Source organism: Medicago truncatula, chromosome 7 (assembly GCF_003473485.1).
Source record: "Medicago truncatula cultivar Jemalong A17 chromosome 7, MtrunA17r5.0-ANR, whole genome shotgun sequence".
Classification (NCBI taxonomy): Eukaryota; Viridiplantae; Streptophyta; class Magnoliopsida; order Fabales; family Fabaceae; genus Medicago; species Medicago truncatula.
This window is the reverse complement of record NC_053048.1, coordinates 49532879-49556392: the sequence shown is the minus strand read 5'-3', so window position 1 is coordinate 49556392 and position 23514 is coordinate 49532879. Positions and strand designations below refer to the sequence as shown.

Genomic DNA, 23514 nt, shown 5'->3' with positions numbered 1-23514 from the left:
AGCTTCCAAGATGTAGAAGAGGTAGTTGGTGGTGCGATGATGGCCCAGCCATCCGCATCACCTCCTGCGCCGGTTCTCTCGGCGGAGGTCCTTGGGTCCGGTGGTTGCGGCTCATTTTTCCGACGGCGCCGGCGGCATGGGGCGTTTGGTAGTGAAACGCTTTTGTTCTTTGGTGTGGTGCTCTGTTCATGTCCGTTTTCCGTGGTTCCTTGTCCTGGTGTTGTCCGGTCCTTGCTTGTTTCTGCTTCAAATCTAGCGCCGCTTAATCACATAGGAGCATGTTTTCATCTCTCAGCAAGGAAGAAACTTCAACATTTGTTGCACTTTTGCTGCTTCCCTTGCTTCGGTTCGCGTCACTCCACCACCACGGTACTATTGTCGGAGCACGTGCGAGCTGCAGATCATTTCTTTGTGGCTCATTTCGTTGTGGCAGTTCCGACTTTGTTATATGTTTTGTGGTTTTTGGTGGTGATGGGTCGGTGTTCCGGTGGTATGATCCGTTTAGAGGTGGTGAGGCTGCGGCAGCGGTGGTGATGTGCGTGACGACGATGTGAGGCGGTGGTGATGCGTGGTGGTGTGGTGTGGTGCCGTGTTTGGTCCGTTTCCGACAGCTGAAGGTGTCGGTTGTTGGTGAGTTTTCTAGTGAAGTGTAGGTGGTGAAGGGGTGGTTGGTGGTGGTGACGGATGTGTGGTGTGGAGGGGGCGTGTGGTGTCGATATGTGTGATTAGTTTCTAGCGGCTGCAGAGGTTGTGGCATCCCTTTTATGCATGATTAATCCTCTTTCAACGAACTTCCGAATCGTTTGTCGTCGTAAGGATCGTGGTGGTTGTGGTTGTACGCATCGATGGCCGTGGCGCTTCAGATTTGACTTGTTTGGTGCTAGACCCCTCCGAGGTCACTATATGTTCCGTTATTATTACTATTTTGATGTTGTATTCTATTTTGTGTGTTGGTGGTGTTGCGTGGTGGTGCCTTTGCTTGAGGGATTGTGGGACTGTCTTGGTGAGGTTTGGATGGATAGTTGTGGTTGTTTTGGACTCGGATTGGTGTCGGAACGGTTTGCGGACGGGAGCTATATAAGGGGCTAGCGGGTGTTTACGTGCGGTGGATGGTGTTTGTTAGAGGTGATTTCTTTTGGAGGTAGCATCTGTTACTCGGGTCCATGTTCGTCGTCATTGGCTCTTGTTTGTGATTTTTGGGTTGTTAAGGTGTTTAAGGTGGTTGGAGGAAGCGTGTCCCGTTGTTCTGAGCCTTTTCCTTTTGATTTGTTTGGTTGTTTGCACCACCGTATCTCTTGTCGTTTGTCATACTTTTTGTGTGCTGGTCTCCGATGGGCCGGTTACTTTTGCTTCGAGATCGGGAGTCTGTGTCCAGCTGCATTCTTATTTGGCGCGATGTGGTGTTTCTCTGGTGCATCGGGGGTGAGGGGTGCCCTCCTGATTTGGTCCTAAAGTCTGGTGGGCTGATCACTTTTGATTCGAGATCGGGAGTCAATCCTTTGGCTTAAGTTTGGTTTGGGCTTTTTATGGTTTCTTTCGGTGGATCAGAGGTCGTGAGGTGGTGGCAACTGAACGATCTTTCAGATAAGAGCTTTTCGGATATGGATCAGCTTTGGTTTCAGGAGTTTATTTTTTAGAGGTGTTTTTCTTTGGGGGCGAGTAGTGACGATGGGTGGTATTGGATTTCATTTTTACAATGGTTGCTTTCGTGAATAGGTATGTTTTAGGTGATGACGTATTTTTTTGTGGGTGTTGTCATCAAGGGAGTTTTTAGGGTGTTTATTTCCAGGTGTTCCGCCTATATACGGCGCCTTTTGGTTGTATTCTCAGTTCCACCGGTCTCTGTTCGTCTTGAGCAGGGATTTGGTTGTCTAATAAAATTTACTGATTCAAAAAAAAAGAAATATATTTAAAAAATTGCTGGTCAACTTTATTTTTTAATTAATAAAAAAATCAGCAAAATTAATTCTAAGGATAAGGTCTATTGATAGAAAATCAGACATTGGACTAGGGAAGTTTAGAGTTTGAGTCCATCTTATGAGGATTGAGATTGATTGATTTTGTGGAAAAGCCATAATAATATTAGTATAAATTTGCATGTTTTATCAAATAGAAAGATAAAGAGAAATAATAACGAAGTTACCGAGACTTTTTCATCTTCAAGCCTTTAAATCTCAATTTTTGGATATGATTCAATGACTTTATGGAAAAATTTAAGGTGACTTTAATATAATTTTGCATGTGCACACATTCTTTTTGTTAGTTTTTATATTCGCTAAGATGAGTTGTATTTAAATTTACGACTTTAAAACGGAAAAGTCATGGTGACTTTAGCGTAATTTGTGTGTTTTATAAAAAAAGAAAGATAAAAAAGGATTAATAAAAAAATGAGAGAAAAAGTAATATAAATGAGAGACCGACATAAAATCAACGTAATTTTCCTCTAACATCGCTGATTCATCTTTAGTCACAATGCAAATTTACAAGTGAAGTTAAATAATTTTATTTATTAATAATAACAGAAGGAGTATATAACAAGTTTAGAAGTAATTTTACCTTTTCAATCGAGTTTTATCTATAGATTAAAGTTAGAGATCGAACTTATAATCAATTGTTTAGTCACACATGGTTCTTTCAGCAATGTTTTTGTCATACCTAACATCTACTACAATAAATACTTTATTTTTGTTAAGAAAAATCATTATTTTACGCGGAGACGAGTGACAAATACTATCTTAATTTTTTAAAGGTATGTGAAAACTTATATACATATAAACGAGAGATTTTGAATTCTAAATTCAAATAACCACGACAAATATTCATGTTAAAATTTTCAACATTGTGATTTCAGCTAAACTTATATGCAATATTATCACTTTACCAATTAATATGTTTTCGTTCCGTTGAACTTAACAACCGGTGAGAACATTACATAATATATTGAGACTGAAGTTCAATTCCAGACAGCTGCTTATTGCATAATACTATCTTAATTTATTGATGAGATGATTGAAAACATACCCATGGATGGTGCAAGGCTAATTTATATGGGTTTTTTTTTACCATGTGAAAAATATTAGACTTGCATATATGATATATCTCATTTTCTAGTTCTAGAAATAAAAATAAAAAAGTAGAAATATAATAAGAGCACGTTATTTTCCAATAATAATTAATAATCTACTAGGCTTCATCTTGGCGATTCACCCTAACCAACCACCTCTTCTATCTCTCTCTGAGAGATGTTATGATTCTTCTCTGAATAGAATAGAATAACACGCGAACGAGCGAGAGAGAGAGAGAGAGAATCTGAATTCGGGTCGGGTAAAGCGGTTACCCGAAGTCACATTCACATAACATAGTGCTTCAATGATTGTCACATTCCACCTTCCATAATCCATTTCTTGAATCAAACTTCACTCCATCAATTCATCATTATTCTTCAAATATGACAGAAGTGCTTCAATTTCCTTCACCTTCAAGCTGTTCTTCAAGTCCATTCAATGATGTGTCACACTCACAACACCACCAAACTAATTCTTCACCTTTTAACAACAGCGACAATGAAACCGTCATGACCCATTACCAGATTCAACAACAACAACAACAACAACAACAATCTGAAGACGAAGAAGAAGAGGAAAAAGATCAACTTTCTATTTTGACTCTTTTGATTGCTACGTTTAGGAAATCTTTGATTGGTTGTACCAACACTGGTTCTGAACTTTCTTCTTCAATGGAAATTGGTTGGCCTTCTAATGTTAGACATGTTGCTCATGTTACTTTTGATCGTTTTCATGGTTTTCTTGGTTTGCCTGTTGAATTTGAACCTGAAGTTCCAACAAGACCTCCTAGTGCTAGGTTTGTTCTTCTCTCTCTCTCTCTCTCTTATCAAGTTATTTTCATTTGGGGTTTGTTTAAATTCTGTTACTTTCGTAAATTTTGTATCTTTCTTCAATTTCGAATGACCCTTTTTGTTATTCTGAATCTGTGATTCATACAATTGGAATGATGTTCCCCAAAATACATTTTCTTGGAAAATTATTGTTCCCAATTTATGCTTTTTTTGTTTGATACGATGATAAGTTTATCAATTTAATTTGTGTGATGTTGAATTTCATAATCCATATCCTATTCTCAACAGATTGCTTTTTAGAAGCTCTCTTTCCATATCGAGATTTCGATTTGTTGGGTTTAGTATAGGCTGATTATGGCTTTAGAATTTCATAGACATTAGGTTAGTATCTAGATTTTTTCCCACTTTTTTATCTGTTAATATCAAACTTGAAGTTGCATAACAAATGTAATCGAAGGTCCTCTACGGTATATAGATTCGATTTTTTTTGGATAAATGGAGCAATTTGCATCCTTATGACATTTCATGTTATGCATCTATACTCTATAATGATACCTGTGAATTTGAAAATTAGTCTTATTAAGTGGATTTGGTTCATTGTATCCAGTAAAAGATATGAGGAAAATGAGAGGAAGGTAAAATCATTAGTATAGATGCTTTCTTCCATCTTTGCTAATTGAGTCAAAGATACCTTTTATTTCCTTGTTGGTTATGTGGTCAGTTTGTTTTATTTGAAATTTGGGGAACTTCATCAATGGTGTTGGATTTATCATTGGAAAATAATTGATTCTTTTTTGCAACTGAGATGACATAAAGTGATGTTCTTTTTACATCTGTCAGTATAGCCTTCTTTATACAAACTGACAAAATATCATTTACACACTTGGTTCCCAATTTATGCTTTTTTGTTTATAATTTATCAAATTAACTTGTGTGATGTTGAATTTTGAAATCCATATCCGATTCTGAACAAATCGCATTTTAGAAGCTTTTTTTTTTTTTTTTCCATATTGAGATTTCTATTTTTTGGGTTAGTATAGGCTGATTATTGTTTTATAATTTCATAGACATTGGATTAATATCTAGTTTTTTCTGTTCATATCCAAGCTTGAAGTTGCTTAATAGATGTAATTGATGCTTTATAAGGCATATGATTCAGTTTTTTTGGATAAATGGAGCAACTTCCGTTCTGATGACTTGTTGTGATATTATCCATTTATGCTCATTATATTTGCCTATTTGCAAATTAGTCTTATTAAGTAGATTTGGTTCTTGGTAACTAGTAAAAGATATGAGAAAAATGAGAGGAAGGTAAAATCATTAGTATAAATGCTTTCTTCCTTCTTTGCTAATCAAGTCAAAGATACCTTTTAATTTTATTTCCATGTTGGTTAAGCAGTCAGTTTTGTTTTATTCGAAATTTGGGGCCATCAATTGTTTTGGATTTATTGTTGGAAGATAATTGGTTATTTCTTACAACTGAGAGGACTCATAATAATATCAATAAACAAAGTGATGTCTATTTGACAATTAGTCTTTTGAAGTCGGTACATTGTAATTTACAACTAGCGTCATTTTTGGTTAAATGGTCAGTTTTGTTTTATTTGAAATTTGGGGCACTTCATCAAGGTTTTGGGTTTATTATTGGAAGATAATTGATTATTTCTTGCAACTGAAAGGACACATAATAATATTAATAAACAAAGTGATGTCTATTTGACAATTAGTCTTTTGAAGTTGGTACAGTGTAATTTACAACTAGTAAAAATCATTAGTAGTATAGATGCTTTCTTCCATCTCTGCTAATCAGGTCAAATATACCTTTTATTCCTTGTTGATTATGTTGTCAGTTTTGTTTTATTTGAAATTTGGGACCCTTCATCACTGGTGTTGGATTTATTATCATAAAATGATGCATTATTTCTTTGAACTGAAATGACACATTAATAAATAAAGTGATGTTATTTTATACATTTATCAGTATAGCTATCTTTGATACAAATAAACAAAATATCATTTACACACTTGGTTCAAAGCCTCTCTATCTGCTCATCTATTTTTTTGGCAGTATTCTCTCTTATTTACCCACCTATAATACATGTTTGATGAATGCGTCCTGAATTATATCATTGTTTTGACTGTTGGTATATTTTCAATTGTTGTCCACAGCACAAGTGTTTTTGGTGTTTCAACAGAATCTATGCAGCTTTCTTTTGATGCCAGAGGAAATAGTGTACCTACAATACTGCTGTTAATGCAAAGGCATCTGTATGCACAAGGAGGCCTGCAGGTATTTGAACTAATAATACATTCCGGAAACCTTTTGTATGATCTGTTGTTTAGTTTCAATAGACCTGAACCTTGAAATTGAACTATTAAATGCATACACCCAGGCCGAAGGAATCTTCAGAATTAATGCTGAAAATAGTCAAGAGGAGTTTGTGAGGGAACAATTGAACAGAGGAGTGGTACCAAATGGTATTGACGTGCATTGCTTGGCAGGTCTTATAAAGGTATTACTAAAACAAATTCTTTCAAAATCTTTATCCCTCTTTCCTCTTTTAAATGTTAGAGATTTATATGGAACTAGGCTCTTAGGTTGTTGGGATTTGGTCCTATCGTCTATTTGAACGTTGTCTAGATAATTTAAATTGTTAAATATGCTTTTAGCCCTTATATCCAGTTTTCATTCCCCACAAATTACAAAACTGCATACTTTTACGCCCTCTTTAGGGACTAAAAATGTGTGATTTTGTAATTCGTAGAGATTAAATGCTGGCACAAGGACTAAAGTCGAAATTCAAAATAATTATTAATTTATTATATGAATTAAAAATATATTTAACCCTAATTTTAATGTACTAATGTTAATTGTTTTCCTTTTTTAGTTACTGTAGGGAAATATGGTAATTGCATACGAAGTTGTCTAGGTAGCTATATTGAAAGGGATTATTTCATTAATTTTTGATATACTTGAGAAACTCTGTAGGCTTGGTTCAGAGAACTTCCAACTGGTATACTGGACCCTCTTTCGCCAGAGCAGGTGATGCAGTCCCAAACAGAAGAAGAATGTGCTCAGCTTGTGAGGCTTCTTCCTGCAACAGAATCCGCCCTCCTAGATTGGGCAGTAAACCTAATGGCAGACGTTGCTCAGATGGAACATTTGAACAAGATGAACGCACGTAATATTGCAATGGTTTTTGCACCAAACATGACTCACGTAAGCCAAAATCATGTTCCCTTTTATATTCAGTAGAAGGTTTTGCTCTTAGTCCCCTTTTTTTTTGCGATTGAACTTCAAAGACATTTTGTTGTGGTTATATCCTTACTTCTATGTGGTTAGTTTAACTAATCAACTGTCTTCTATTAAATAAATCAAACATTTTTTCTGAGAATTGATTTACATGGCCATATCCTTAAATAGACTTTTGGAGATCTTTTAAAGGGCAGGGGAAGCATACTAATGTAAAATGCAAAGTAGTTTAAGGATTTTAATTTTTGAAATTCCGGTTTTTTAATTTTATTTGAGACTTTGTACTTTAGGCATCTTAGCCAATGTTTGATTATCTTAACCTAGTAGAGAATAATGTTATCTTGTTTTGTCGTTTGGTTATGTTTTATCCATAAAAATACAGCCATCAGTGTGAACATTTGAGTTTGACATACCTTTTCAGCATAATTATAATATTGAGATTTTCTTTTCTTCATAGATCTCAAACCCCAATCAGAGTAGTACTTGTCCCTAGATGTGCAGTCTAGGTTTATTATTCTGCATCTCATGCTCATTGTGGAACAATACACATCCTTTGGATGGTTGAATGTTCCTTTGGAATGGCATGTTCATATCTACAGATTCTTTATGAAGCTACGAAAATTATTATTCTTTTTGTGATTAAATATATGATTATTGTTTTTATTCTGATGAATATTGATAAATTATTCGGATTAGTGCTATGAATTTGGCTGCAGTTTCTGGTATTCTTGAATCTATTCAAGTTTGTTGTGCAAAGTTTTAGTATCAGTCAAAGATCGAGGTTGATTCATGTTTCAATAACAGCATTTCTTTTATGTTTAGCAAAATTATAGTATTGGATTGAGGTTATGATTAATCTTTACGACAATAACATCATTTCTTACACATCTCTTGCAGATGGTAGATCCTTTGACTGCTCTGATGTATGCTGTACAAGTCATGAATTTCCTCAAGACTCTAGTAGCAATGACACTGAAAGAAAGAGAGGAGTCAATCACAAAATCAAATCCCTCTTCAAACCTAAATTCTTTTGATGACGACGGGCATCAGAGCGATTCACCGTTGCTTTTCAAGGATGAAAGTGAATACGGAAATGATTACAGCGACGAGGACACAGTTTTTGTCACCGCCGAGCCTTCACAACAAAGCCCCACACATCTTTTTAAAGATGACTGTGAAACTGAGAGTGGATCCAAAAGTCTGCAAACATCTACCGAAAATTTTATTCCTAGTGGAAATAGGTTGCTGGTTGACAGTTGTCCTTGCGGCGTTGTCTCTCAAATTTGCTCTATGGCAATTGGGGATCAAACAAAAAATTGCAAAAGCCTTCAGTTGAATACTTCTGATACAGACAAGTGTTCAGCAGGATCGGTGGAGAAGAACAGGGGAATTGCTCTTATTGGACGAATAAATTCAAGATCCGAGTTGGCTGAAGCTTGGCGTTGAACATGTAAAGGTGTATGTTTTTTCTATCTTGCTGTCTGGGGGAATGGGATGGATGACAAGAAAAATGGTACTCAAATAATCTTTGCGCATATGCGAGTTGCATGATTGCTGATGTCGTCGTAGTGGAGTCGTTGCATAACGTCCTTCCGAGAAGGGAATGGAATGGATGGGATGACAAGTTGTGTAAAGAGATCTGTGTGCGTTGCCACATTTTGGAAATGTCTAGTACTGATTTGTTGTGTGTTGTTGTGTTATGTTTTCGGGAGAGATTCTTAACCACGTCCTTCATTCTGTTTCATTAACCATGCAGACTTCTAACATTTGTTTTTTGGGTTCCTGTATTATAGAATTTGATGAATTTGGAGAATTGCTACTTTCTGTTACCTTTGTTTCAATGTATTATTGTAAGTAGTGGAAAACTGCTTAGATTAATTTTGAAGTCATGTTTATCCTTGTAGGGCAGCAGTGTTGTCACTCCCTTTAAAAATAGCGATATGAAGTTGGAGAAAACACCATGAGGATGCCAAATCTGGGTAAATTGAAACAAAAATTATACTTAAACTGATACAGACAATTATAATCAAGTAAATACAAAGATGCAACAATTGCATCAGCCACATTTCAAACACCAATATACCCGGAACCAGAATGTCTATATAAACTGCATTATAGTATAAGCAATACTAATATGTATATAGCTGCATCAGCATTCAGCAACACTTAAAATATCAATCTCTCCCAGATGCATATAGTGACGTCCTTTTTGATAATGCTAATATGCAGATTAGCATTAGCAATACTTCAATATCTTCACTACTATTCTTCTGTAAAAAATAAAAAATAAAAACAATAGATTTATATTGATTATATCATATGAACAATTAATGACATGTTATTCTTCAATTTATTTATATACTCCCTTTCAATTTGTGTTTAGTAGTCTGAAATAAAAGAAGTCCGGCAAGCACGACTTAAACTATAAAAATTGGGTCTACATTTGATATGTTGAGTTAGGGCGTAGGTTGTAACCCTCGGTTTTCCAATACTATGTATTTAGTTTTTTAGGTGTTAACCTCCGTTTTTTAGAGAAATTATATGTAATTAGTGTGTGTGAGTTTTACCGCTAAAATCTAGAATCGAAAAATAAATAAGAAAATGCTAACTATGTTTTTAAAACATACATATATTAAGAAATTAAATTTTAAAAATTTATCTTTTTAATATAAATCTTCTTTTTGAATTTCTTTTTTTAACACCTGAATTTGTGTCTTAAGACATACTAAGTCAGCATGAGCTAATCAAATATAATCTTCTCTTTTTTTAATATCATTTTTGTATTCCCATAAACCAATTTTATGTAAAAACAATAAGAAATGACAGTTTGTAAAATAAAAAAATAAAAAAAATTGTTGATATATTTTTTTTGAAGAAATTTTTGTTGATATTAAAAAGTAGTAAATTAGATTAATTAACATGCATCCCTTAATTTACGGCAGTTGATAATAGTCCAGTTTGGCAGTTGTGGATAAAACACAAACACAGATAGCATCAAGTAGTACTGAGTTCAGTTGGTGGAGATGGAAGCAGTACTAGCGTCCCGCCATTTGTCCACGCCACTCTCTCACCACCGAACCACCGCCTCTTCTTCGAGCAAGCTTTGTTCTTCCCTTTCTTATAGGAATTCTTTCGCGGTAAGCATGCCACGTCATCTACTATTCTTCTGATTGGTTACTCTTCCATTCATTGATAGATAAGATACTAATTTGGTTTGGTTTGGTTTCAGAAAGAGATATGGGGTTTTGTTCAGTCGAAAAGCGTAACTATGAGAAGAATGGATATGATTCGTCCAGTTGTGGTCAGAGCTGAAATGTTTGGTCAGTTAACTACTGGTCTTGAATCTGCCTGGAACAAACTCAAAGGAGAAGGTTTTTCCTTCCTTTCTCTTTTTCAATTCAACTATAATTACTTACTTTGCAACTTCCACTCTCACACGGAGACGATACTAATGATCATTAATCAATTTATAAGTAATTGAATTTAATTACATGTATTGGTATTGTTGGACACCCAAATATGTCTTCAATATAATGTGTCGACGATACAATTAGTGGATTTTAATTTCACTTGGTTTGTGCAGAGGTTTTGACCAAAGACAATATTGTGGAGCCTATGCGAGATATTAGGAGAGCTCTTTTAGAAGCTGATGTAAGTCTTCCTGTTGTAAGAAGGTTTGTGCAATCTGTTACTGATCAGGCTGTGGGTGTTGGAGTCACTCGAGGAGTCAAACCCGATCAACAATTGGTTAAGGTCAATTCATTTCAATTGTGTTATGTTTTATGTAATACTCTTAAAATTGCATTTAAATTCAACTGATTTTGTTCTTGTTTTTTTAGGAAAGAGTAAAATTGGATATTCTTAAATTCTACGCTGTGGATGGAGAGTTCCGTTGCTATAGTTTTATGTCTACATATGCACCCATTTCTAGAACATGTGATATACACACACATTTATATGATATAATATATTCAAAACTACTGTAATGGATCACTCCATTTCCTCTTTTGGAAATGGAGAGGTCTCAACTCATTGTGGAAAATGCTGTGTTGTAACAACTAAATACTGTTCACTGTTGTAGAAAGTGGACAAGTCGCCACAAATGACTGTATATTTGTGGTTTTTCTTTATAACATTGTGCAAGTGAGAGAACTTGTTTGCATGAAATAAAATAACATCAACTAGATTTATTTTTTGAATACTGAAGTTCCATACAAGAACAAAATGGGTGTTGATTGTTGGGTTTTGCAGATTGTTCATGATGAACTTGTACAATTGATGGGTGGAGAGGTCTCGGAATTGACTTTTGCCAAAACTGGGCCCACTGTCATTTTATTGGCTGGACTCCAGGGAGTTGGGAAGACAACCGTGTGTGCAAAGTTAGCAAATTATTTCAAGAAACAGGTGTATTTCCAATCTCCTTCATCACCTTCTAATACTTTTTTTGGTTCCTTCTTCGCCTTATTGAAACGTTCATATTCATCTGATCTCAGGGGAAGAGTTGCATGCTAGTTGCCGGGGATGTTTATAGACCTGCTGCTATCGACCAGCTTACTATCTTGGGTAAACAGGTACCAGATTTTTGTTTCATTGAAGTTGTTAACAAGTTTCAATTTCTTTAATGATACATACACCACATTTAAATATAGTCAGTCATGTAATTTTAATTCAATTAAATATAGTTTTTTGTTGCATGAAACCATGAAGAATGTGCATTGTAGTATATTAGAAGTGATGTGTTTCCTGGGCTACTGGAATTATGCTAGCCTTGATAGGTGCTGCTTTAGCATCTTCCACTGATTTTAATGATCTGTCTGGATAAAAATTATGAAGGAAACACGAGAAATTTTGCGAGCATTCTTATTTTTTAACAAATTGGATTCAGGCATCTAACATCAAGATCCAATTAGCATTGTTTGACTCATCTCTTAACCTTTATTCTCTCTATTTGCATCTAGTTAGATGATTATAATTAGTTATAGCTTGTATCAGGTGGACGTCCCTGTATATACAGCAGGTACCGATGTTAAACCATCAGACATTGCTAAACAAGGTTTTGAAGAGGCCAAAAAGAAGAAAATTGATGTGGTTATTGTTGACACTGCTGGTAGGCTGCAGGTAATTCTTTATATGACTGAAAATGTTACAATGAATAATTATTTCATGATTTTTTTAATGTTTGAATAAATTCTTTTATGCTCATCAAGGTTGTTATTTCTTATGAAACAGATAGACAAAGCAATGATGGATGAGTTAAAAGATGTGAAACGGGTACTGAATCCAACAGAAGTCTTGTTAGTTGTGGATGCTATGACAGGGCAAGAAGCAGCAGGTATTCAAAAGTGACGTTTAAAGTATCAACTCTTACATTAAAAAGAAAATATTTTTCTATAAAAATAAATTATTTATATTTATGAACTGATTCTAAATTAATGGCTGGCATATTATTAAACATATATTATTATATTTTACTACCAAATTGGTGTAATCCGAGGGGAAGCAACTTAAGTATGTGGTCAAGGGTTCAATCCCTGACTTATGCGTACAGAAATTCACCTTTTGGGAGAGGCAACTCTTGAATGCGCTCCAGATCCTCGAATGAGTTGGTCTTTACATTTGCTCGCAAGTGATACCTTTAGAAACCAAAAAACCATATTTTAGTTAGGTTTTTGTATAATTATGCTCCTGATGTTGGTTATTATACTCTGACAGCCAAAACCATCCCAAAATCGACTTCACTGTTTTGTTTTTGATTGAACAGCTTTGGTGACTACTTTCAATCTTGAGATTGGAATAACTGGTGCCATCTTGACAAAGCTAGATGGTGATTCAAGAGGTGGAGCAGCTTTGAGTGTCAAAGAGGTTTGCTTGTTTTATCTTAGCTTTCATGAGATGTTTTTATTTTGTATTTTACTTTCAGACAATGCTACCTTACATTGGTTCTCGTCTTAACCAATAGTTACCCGCTATACCAGAATTTTCAACATTACGAGCTCTTGAAAGTTAGTCCCGTTAATTTACAAAATGTGATTTCTAGTTGCATGAGGACCAAAAAAAATTATCATCCTTTTTGTTCTTGTATTTGCTTGATCCTTTGTGTCCCTACGTCCCATATTATAAGTCGTAAATTATAATTAGGAGTAATTTTACAAAATTATCCTTCATTAATGGCATAGGAAAAATAAATTAAAGAATTGAAAGAAGAAAGAGTAATAAATAGTTAAGGGTATTATAGGAAAAGTAACATTAGTTTCAATGGAGGAAAAATAAATTAAAGAATTGAAGGCTTAATTGATCATTCGGTCCTTTAACTTAATTCTTTTTTTCGAATTGGTCCCCCTAATTATTAAACGTTTCAAAATGGTCCTCTACCTTTGTTTTAGTCATCAATTTGGTCCTATTTTATCAATTTTAAAATCCTTAAAAATAAGACCGTTGGATAAAGGAGGTCCATCGGATCTAACAGTGTATCACCAACACATAACTTATATCGCTTTCTTCCTCTTCTTCATTATCTTCATCTTCTTCAACACAAAAAATCAAACTCAATCATCTCACCTCAACACAAAAAATGGTGCCTCGGTTCTTCTCCTCAAATCAAACCCACTGTCACCCCTTCTCACATCAAATTTATTGTTTACTTATTGAGTACAAAATAATCAGTAAAATAGTAATTGCTAATTAGAATTATTTTTCTTAAAGAAATAATCAATAAAGTTTAAAATAGTTATAATGCTATCTGGTGAAGTATGAAGGCTTAATCAATGAAAATATGAATAAAAAAAATATTGACCTATTCTCTGAGAATACAGAGGAGGAACTCCCATTCTCTGGACCAAGAATTCGTACTGGTTTTGAATTGCTTTGTCGAAAACCAAGGTTCCGTTTCTATCTTTAGTAAGATTCGACGGAAGAATCAGAAGAAGAAAACAAGGTTTCTCAATCTGCTGTTCGTCGAAAACCGATTATTAGATTGAAAAGAGTTTTATTGAGAAAGAAAGGGTGAATTGATTTGATGTGAGAAGGGGTGATAGTGGAATTGATTTGAGGAGAAGAACCCAGGTCACGATATTTTGTGTTGAGGTGAGATGATTGAGTTTGATTTTTTGTGTTGAAGTTTGATGATTGGGTTTGATTTTGTGTTTGTTAGTTGCTTGGTTTGATTTTCTTGGGTTTCTGATTCATGAATGTTGATGATGATTATACGAAGAAGATGAAGATGAGGAAGAAGAGGAATAATTCAATATAAATTATGTGTTGGTGATACACCGTTAGATCTGATAGACCTCCTTTATCCAACGGTCTACTTTTTAATGGGTTTAAAATTGATAAAATATGACAAAATTGATGACTAAAACAAAGATACAGGACCATTTGAAACGTTTAATATTTAGGGGACCAATTCGAAAAAAAAATTAAGTTAAGGGACCAAATGATCAATCAAGCCAAAATTGAAAGAAGAAAGAGTAATAAATAGTTAAGGGTATTATAGGAAAAGTAACATTAATGTTTCAATGATATTGTAAAGCGACTTATAATTTGAGACGCAGAGTATGGGCCTCTGTTCTGTCAGTAGTTAGTAAAGGGTTAGGGGTGGGCTTTATAAATAAGAATTAAGGTGGAATTTGTAGGTAGTTAGTGAGTAACTCCGAATTTGTTGGGAGATGTCAGGCGCTTTGGAATCAGCCTAGAGTTGTATACAGAGGACTTCTCTAATAAGATTATGTTCTTCCTTCAATTTTTCATTTCAATACCAATTGTTTCCTATCAGTTTACTGACATAAAGCTAGAAATCACAAGGAACCGTTTTGACAACTTAATCTCCATTGAATTTGATGTTTTACCTTCAAAATGGCACAAAACAAATTTTATGATACTCTCTGTGGAGTATTGCTTTCTAAGCGACAATTTTGCCTATGTTTCTAAACCATATTAAAAACTATAATGTGATTGATTTACTACAATATTATAAGCTCTCTCCTTTCTCTTATATAATTTATTTGATTGGGTAGTTCCATGATGACAGGTATCTGGAAAGCCAATTAAGTTGGTAGGACGCGGGGAACGCATGGAAGATCTTGAACCTTTCTACCCCGACCGAATGGCTGGGCGAATACTAGGAATGGGAGATGTCCTTTCATTTGTGGAGAAGGCACAAGAAGTTGTAAGTCTTGCTGTTTTCTGTACAGTCATCGACACAATGAAAACAAAATGTTCACATATCAACTACATTTATTATAGATGCAACAAGAAGATGCTGAGGACCTGCAAAAGAAGATCATGAGTGCAAAGTTTGACTTTAATGATTTTCTAAAGCAAACCCGTGCTGTTGCACAAATGGGTTCTGTGTCCCGAGTCATTGGGATGATTCCTGGTATGGCAAAGGTGTGGACCAGCATATGAACTATCCCTAAATATTTCTACTTATTACAGTTTCATGTATTTGGTGCCTTATAGCAATTGGGAGGAAAGTAGGCAATTATATGCAATTTACCAAGTTTAGTCCATCAACCTTAAAATGGAGCATCGATTATATTTGCACATTTTTCCTATCTTTCCAGTTTTGATTATATATTTGCACACGTTTGTCATCTCATCTGCATGCTTACAGGTTACTCCTGCTCAAATTCGAGAAGCAGAGAGGAATTTGGAGATTATGGAAGTGATAATAAAAGCAATGACCCCTGGTTGTTTCTTTATACTAATCAATCCATTCATATCTGTTAAATCTGGATTAATTGATTTTGCTTACTAACCTTTCTTGTTTATTTCCAGAGGAAAGGGAAAAGCCAGAACTGTTGGCAGAATCCCCTGTTAGGAGGAAAAGAGTTGCTCAGGATTCAGGGAAAACAGAGCAGCAGGTAAGTAGAATAAATTTTCTTTCAAATTTTTACTTGTTTTGTCATAGTGACCTTCGAAGCTGTGGTTTCTATACTGATGCTATACTTTCTAACTTCGAGAAATACACAACTATAATGTCAGGTAAGCCAACTTGTAGCTCAACTATTTCAAATGCGTGTTCGGATGAAGAACCTAATGGGTGTAATGGAAGGTGGATCGATGCCAACACTTAGTAATCTTGAGGAAGCACTTAAAACAGAGGAAAAGGTGATTCTATTTTCTACATATATGAGTTGTAGCAATTTTTGAGTTACTCCTTCTATCACATTATAAGTATTGTTTAAGACAATGCTCATTTCTTAATAAAATAATGTGCTTAGACTAAAATGCCTTTACTAAAGAGTAAGACATTACATTAATTGGAGTAGTTGAAAGTGGTAGTGCAGTAGTTAGGACTTGGGAGGATAAACTGTTTAAATGAGATATTTGTTGAAAAAATAATTAATGTTGTCTTGGTATTTTAAAATATACATAATTTGCGACGAAAAAATATTCTAAACAGAACACGTATAATGAGCCAGAGATAGTACTTTATTTCATGTTTGTGCAAAGTATATTAGTTATTTTAACCCACATCTACAGGTATCTTTCGGGCAGGCCATTTTGCTAATCGTAGTTTTAACATGACTTAGGTGTTATGCTTATAATGTATGACTGATGTGCATTTCATCCACGGATGAAGATATTCTGAATCCTATTATCTTAATGTAATTTCCTTCCATGTTTAAAAAGTTAGTGCAATGTGTATTAAGATTCCACAAACATGGGTGTGGTTTGAGTCATTTATGACATTCTACACCTTTTTTAGCCGGAAAACATCCTAGTGAAGCTATGGAGAAGAAATAAAGAAGAAAAATGCAGAACCCATTATTGTGAATTTTGTTCTTGTATTTGTCTATGCATGCTTTTTATCAGAAAATTTGATGTCTTTTACTTTCTGCATTCTGCCTATATCAGGCTCCACCTGGCACTGCAAGGAGGAGAAAGAAAGCAGAGTCAAGGAGGTTATTTGCAGACTCAACGTTAAGGCAACCTCCTCGTGGATTTGGGAGCAAAAACTGAAAAATTCTAAATATGATTGACACGCAACAATATGATGGGAGAGTTTGGAATTTGGATCAGCATGTCACTGGCGATCAACTAGTTTGATTTAGCTTTCTTTAGATAAGATAATTTCCTTCCATTGTTAGATCGATTCATTCATGTAGTAATGAGTGCTGTCCTGGAGTTTGGTGAAATTTAGGCAGAAATGAGATGTACGTGCGGGATGTGCGAATATAAGAAGTATTACCATCCAATATTTTGAATTGACTTTCGAACTTGCAAGCTTAACTTTGTCCCTTGATTCATTTATAGTTTTGAAATGCGTATAATGGATGACCAAAATCAAATGCATGTAATTATGAAAAGGATGGTTTTAGAATCTTCAATGAAGATCCTGTATGCAGAATTAGAACTACAACTGCATCATCCGTCTGTCTCTTGAACAGGTTCTTGTAGAGTCTTTTATTGACTTAAATGTGAAAATAATCCCCGCAAATATCTGACATTTTGGTTTTAGTCCCTGTAAAAATATTTTTTTGGTTTTAGTCCCTGCAAATATAAAAAATTTGATTTTAGTCCTTGGTATTTTGTTTTAGTCCTTGTAAAATTGATTCATATTGGATTTGGTCCTTGTAATATGTAGAATATTTGATTTTAGTCCCTCAAAATGAGGACTAAAATGAATATTATAGGGACCAATTTCAATATGAAATGATTTTACAAGGATTAAAACAAAATACCAAGGACCAAAACTAAATATTCTATATTTGCAGGGACTAAAACCAAAAAAATATTTTTATAGGAACTAAAACCAAAATGCCAGATATTTGCAGGGACCATTTCCATATTTAAGCATCTTTTATTTTATGAACAAGCTTTCCTGTGCATTATCTGTTTATAGATCCTTTTGTTTTGTAATTCTTAATATGTTATTTGACCATTGTTGATGTCAAGTAAAAGTAAGACTAGAAAAGAATGTTCAATATAGTCCAGAAATTATTCAAAATATCATGTATTTTAAAAAATAAATGGCAATATTTAGCGTAGTCAGTTCCCCTATATGAAATGAGAGTAAGTACACTACCAAAAAAAAAAAAAGAGTAAGTAAGGCATTCTTTCAAGTTTCAACACTCTAACTGAGTGGGTTTTATGCGAATTTTATTTCAAAAAAATTAATAATAAGACCTGGTTTCAATGTAACGAACTTTACGTGAAAATTTTCAATAATACAAGTGTGCATAAATGAAGTTTATGTTAAATAATTAGATCTACCAAAATAGACACTCACGGTCACAAAAAGTAGAAGTTCGGGACGACTCTTCTTTCTTGTGACTTAAATAGACAGTGATATGATATGTTTTGATTTGACAAAAGTTCGGAAAATAAATATAAAAATCTACTTCTAATTTTGGCAAATATTGACAAGTAAAAGTGGCAAAGTTTCAGAAGCTACAACAAAGTGGGTCGTGAGTTATCGATGAAATTTCAGACGATTTTCAAATACTAATCCACAACCAAGATGATTTATATCATAGAACTCGCATAAAATTAAAAGTTTGCACAAAGAGAAATGGGTTGGGAGGGATACACGTTTTTTTTATCGACAAAATTTTATTTATTTACTTGAGCACAATTATATTTTACTTCAGTTTTTTCCGACGGAAAGAAGATTTGATTAAACAACCAAATCACCTACAACAAAAGAAGCAATACAAGGATAATATTCCTCAATCCAAACAATAGATGAGGAAGATAAGACAGATTTAACCTAAAAAAATGAGCCTTCGTATTAGCACTGCGTTTAACATGGCTCAATGAAAAGAAATTAAAATTGGAGCTAAGACGATTGCAATCTCCAAGCTCCATACCAAAGTAAGATTGATTATGTAACATCCCAGTTTCAAGATTGCCGACTGACCCCACAAACCAACACGAGTCTTTTCAGCGTGTTTTGTCCTCACTCGCACGCTTACCGGAAAATTTCCATGTAGGTCACCCATCCCAAAATTGCTCCAAGTCAAGCACGCTTAACTGTGGAGTTCTTATGGAATGAGCTACCGAAAAGAAGATGCATCTTGTTGATATAGGTAGTACCAAACACTTCTTATAAGCCTTCCTTCAACCATGTAGTCTCATACCTACACGGCCTCAGGATCCCTCTCATTCTGATGTGATTCGGTTCGTCTAGAAGCTGTCGGGAGCTGCTCATTGTCACGCCCCTTGCACCGGCGACACTCCCTGCCCTCGTCAGCCTTGGGTATTACATGCCCACCAACTTCCGCTTGGTTCGTCCCGAACCACACCGTACTGGAAGAGGTCTGCTGATACCATTTGTAACATCACAGACGACTTTAAGCATTGCCGACTGACCCTACAAACCAACACGAGTCTTTTCAGCGTGTTTTGTCCTCACCCGCACGCTTACCGAAAAAGTTCCTGGTATGTCACCCATCCAAAGACTACTCCAAGTCAAGCACGCTTAACTGTGGAGTTCTTATGGAATGAGCTACCAAAAAGAAAATGCATCTTGTTGATATAGGTAGTACCAAACAATTCTTATAAGTCTTCCTTCAATCATGCAGTCTCATACCTGCACGGCCTCAGGATCCCTCTCATTCCGATGTGATTCAATTTTGCCTAGAAGCATGCCAGGAGCCGGACCACTCTCCACCCTCATCAGCCTCGGGCGTTACATGCCCACCAAGCGGAGACGTTACATATTACATGTGTGAAAATCACATACCACATCAAGAGAGTCTCCTTCAAACATCACTTGAAAAAACCTCGTATCTAGAGCAAATTGAATTGCTAACCTTACACCCAAAGCCTCACCAATATCAAAATATGGAAGGGCTTCAACACACCAAGTGGTCGTTGCTACATCATATACATATGAATCTCTCGTAACAACACCAATACCGCACATATTACATTACATGCGTGTTCAACATTAAATTTGTAGTCATCAACTACATTTCAAGCCTTGCAAACAATATCCTCCACAAGGATTTGTTTCCCATCAAAACAAGACTTGTGAAGAGCAAAGCAAATACCGTAACATAGAGAAATAACAGATGAGATGTAATGACGAATGAGAAAATACCTATTCAAGCCAAGGTATGAAAGAGAGGGGATAATCCTCAAATCAAACACTCAAAGGTGAGTGAAACCACACATTTTTCATCCAGGTGTACACTTTAAAGACAAGACCCAAATCTTCGTCAAAATTACCACAACGAGAACAAAAATGATCAAGCATCATTCCTCTATGGATCAATTCTCCAAGTAAGATTTTAAGTGGGGATAGTGTGAATGTTCCAAAACTTTGTCCAACACACAAAATTGGTATTATGAGTAGAAAGTTGAGAAAGATAAATTCCTCCTACTTCCTAATGGAATGATATGGACTTTTAATGAAAATATGATATTTGACCGATTAGAAATTTTGGTTAACCATACATAATGGATGAGTGATTATTATTTAAAAATATTATTTATTTTCACGTATTTTTATTAGTATTTCTTGTATAACTCATTCATAATAATTAGTAATAGGACAAAATTTAGATGCATTTCCTTATTTACTTTGAGTAGATCAGAGTAATAATTTAGTTAAAAATTATACTAAAAACACGTGAAAAAATATGCACCTAAATTTTTTCCTTGGTGATATTCATTTTTTAATCTCAAAATTTTAATAAAAGTAATAAATACAACTGTTAAATTAAAAAATTATAAAAAGGAAGAAGGAAAAATTTCAAAAGATTCTTGTTATAAATAGAGGGAGGACCGAAGGAGTACAGTAGAAGGGTTCTGGAAAGGAAAAAGGCGCGCTCCCTCAGTCTACTCCCGTCTCGTCTGTTTCCGATCTCCCGCTTCGTTTTTCAGCAATTTGCATCTGCAAATTGAATCAATCAATCAGGTAACTAACCCTTCCAATTCATCATTTCATTCTCTAACAAACCATTTTTCATGCTTCTTTACGCTCTTCTGCATCAAATACATACGCCACTTTCTCTTTTTTCTGCGTTCTTTTGTCTTTTCTGTGTAAATAATAAACCCTAATTTCGTGTTCATGATTGATTCAACAATTCTTGCATTGATTTGTGTTGCTCGTTTATTTTGATGCAACGGAATACAATCAATTGTAGATTTGATTCAAGGGAAGAAATGAACGAATTCAATTCAGATTATTTAGTTTGTCATCATTTTGTTTCAATTATTTAAATTAAAATGTAAATGAAATGTGGTGCAATATATTTCAATCTCTCTATGAAGCATAAAACACATGCAACTCGTATATAGTAATCTGAGAGAATTGAAGTTAGTGAATGTAACCACATGCATCAGTGTCATGTTAGTTCGAGATACTATGATAGGATATTTAGAATAAGGAGCACTAATGTGGTGACTCATCTAGTTCTAGAAGTTATTATGACTCACCTTAATCTAGAAGGATCTAGAAGGTCTATTGTTAGGGGATAATATTGAGTATGTTAGGGTACACTTATCTTATTATGAGTATGCACAAGTCTATATAAGCATTGTATGCTTTATTATGAGAATCAATGAAAAATATAATGAATTTTCTTTCTCTTTTCTCTAGTTTCTCCCTCTAATTTCTGGAGTGTGATCCCTACTCGAATTGGGTCGTATCATACTATCAGACACCGGACAAGCCTTCGATTTGAAGTATCCGTGCTACGTAGTATTCTTTCCATTTATACCTATCTAGTTAGTTCTTTTGTATATTTTGGTCTTTGAGTAAGGTACTTTCCACTCCTAAAAATTATAGTAAAACACTCTCTATTATACACATATATGCTCTAAATTATAGTTTTATCGAATCAGGAGACATTTGAAATCTGTACAGGAGTAAATTACTGGTAGATGCATTATTACATTAAGTTGGTTGTTTCATTCGAGTGTCAAATAGATCAAACAAGACAGCATTTTCATACCATCAATACCTTTTTCACCTTATTTTGACTCCGAATTAATTCATCTTGTTGTGCATATTGCAGAATATGGATCCATTAAGCCCTGCAGTCATTGTCAATGCAGAACTGTTGCCCTTTTATGTCGGAAGAAGGGTTCGTACAGTGATGCAGGTTGTGCGATCTGACGTTCTAGCTGTCATTGGAAAATCACCAGATGAGAAGCAGTTGATTGTAAAAGGATCACCCCCTGCTCCTCTTACAAGTTTTGTAGAAGTTATTGGTATTGTTAACAGTGACAAGTCCATCAAAGCTGAGTTATGGACCAACTTTGGTGATGAAATTGGTATTGTTTTTTATTCCCTTTTCTCAAACTGGTTGTCATATTGATTTTGAGACATGACTCTAAAACTTAATGGAATGATATTTATTCTCTATGGTCCTTTTTATAAGTGAAATTTCAAATTTCTAAGCATATTAAGCTGTGGGTTCTGATATTGTTTCAATGCTTGCAGATATGCTCAGCTACCATAAGCTATGTCAGCTTGCAAATGGAGAATTTAAACACTTGTTCCTGTGAGTTGAGTTACAGCAAGCTTATCTGACTATACAAAGACATCTCTATCATATGGAAAAACTGGAGGAGACATTACTGTTGTGTTGGCTAAAATGTTCAATCGTTTTTGTTCCCACGGTAAATAATATCTGCTTGTGCTATAATTGAAATCTATAGATTTTTTTGGGGGTCATGACTCATGTCTAATATGAGTCATATTCTGATTTTTAAAACACTTGTCTGTTATCTTCAGATTGATCTCTTTCAGAAGATATGTTGAGAAATAGATTTGTTGGTTTATGTTGTATATCTTTTGTTGTGAATCTATCCTTGAAATGCAGTGATCAGCATTGCTAGACATGCAGCTTGTACTCATGCCCCTTTTAGAATATAGTTCACAGATTAATTAATGAAATGAGTACATGCTTGCACGTTGGCATGTAATTTTCCAACTGAAAATTTGCTTATCGAATGTTGCGAAACATCATAAGTAGATTTAACTGAAACTGTTCAACCATCCTTGCCCTCACAGAACCAGGCAAGACATAGGTAAACCATGGACAGCATCTGAAGAAATTTGTCTAGTTGAAGATATATTCAGACAAAGAACCTCCTTCGCGTCAACTCTTACTCCAAAGACCTCCCAACTCACATCCACGTTTTGATTTACGCACCTCAAATCATTTAACCCAAGTAATCTTCTCTTTTGGATCTCTCATAGACACACATTCTGGATTTTAACCACTGTTTCCAAGAATTCACCAGCATTTCAAGAGAAGAAAAAAATAATAGAAATGCTACCAAGGACCAAAAAGTAGTTTAGCTGTTAAGAGTAAATTTGTGCAGCTAAAGGTTTGGTCGATAATTAGTTACATGATTTTGTTTTTAGTTGCATATGATTTTGTCTATCTAAAGGACAACTCTAAAGTTAACCACACAAAGGACGACTCTAAAGTTAACTACACAC

General features: G+C 34.8%; 3 protein-coding genes across 4 annotated transcripts; all 3 read left to right on the top strand.

Annotated features, from left to right (window-relative positions):
* The first annotated feature begins 3193 nt into the window (after positions 1-3193).
* LOC11430687 (rho GTPase-activating protein 5) lies at positions 3194-9012 on the top strand. Its single transcript, XM_003625796.4, has 5 exons — positions 3194-3861; positions 6026-6146; positions 6250-6369; positions 6846-7076; positions 8007-9012. Exons 1-5 carry the CDS (start codon positions 3449-3451, stop codon positions 8553-8555), a joined length of 1434 nt encoding a protein of 477 aa, XP_003625844.1. The 5' UTR covers positions 3194-3448; the 3' UTR covers positions 8556-9012.
* Positions 9013-10073: 1061 nt separating this feature from the next.
* On the top strand, positions 10074-17383 carry LOC11433065 (signal recognition particle 54 kDa protein, chloroplastic). 2 transcript variants are annotated; one of them, XM_003625795.4, is made up of 14 exons: positions 10074-10246; positions 10339-10480; positions 10693-10862; positions 11361-11513; positions 11603-11680; positions 12102-12227; positions 12339-12441; positions 12871-12971; positions 15136-15273; positions 15351-15494; positions 15721-15796; positions 15885-15970; positions 16092-16217; positions 16968-17383. In XM_003625795.4, exons 1-14 carry the CDS (start codon positions 10133-10135, stop codon positions 17070-17072), a joined length of 1662 nt encoding a protein of 553 aa, XP_003625843.1. In that variant the 5' UTR covers positions 10074-10132; the 3' UTR covers positions 17073-17383. The 2 variants fall into 2 exon arrangements, with proteins under 2 accessions (XP_003625843.1, XP_024626968.1); XM_024771200.2 differs by lacking the exon at positions 15351-15494 and having other exon boundaries at positions 16968-17329.
* A 3434-nt stretch (positions 17384-20817) lies between these two features.
* LOC11433064 (replication protein A 14 kDa subunit B) lies at positions 20818-22903 on the top strand. Its single transcript, XM_024770009.2, has 3 exons — positions 20818-20976; positions 22079-22337; positions 22507-22903. The coding sequence occupies exons 2-3, from the start codon at positions 22082-22084 to the stop codon at positions 22569-22571; spliced, it is 321 nt and encodes a 106-aa protein (XP_024625777.1). The 5' UTR covers positions 20818-20976; positions 22079-22081; the 3' UTR covers positions 22572-22903.
* The last annotated feature ends 611 nt before the right edge of the window (positions 22904-23514 follow it).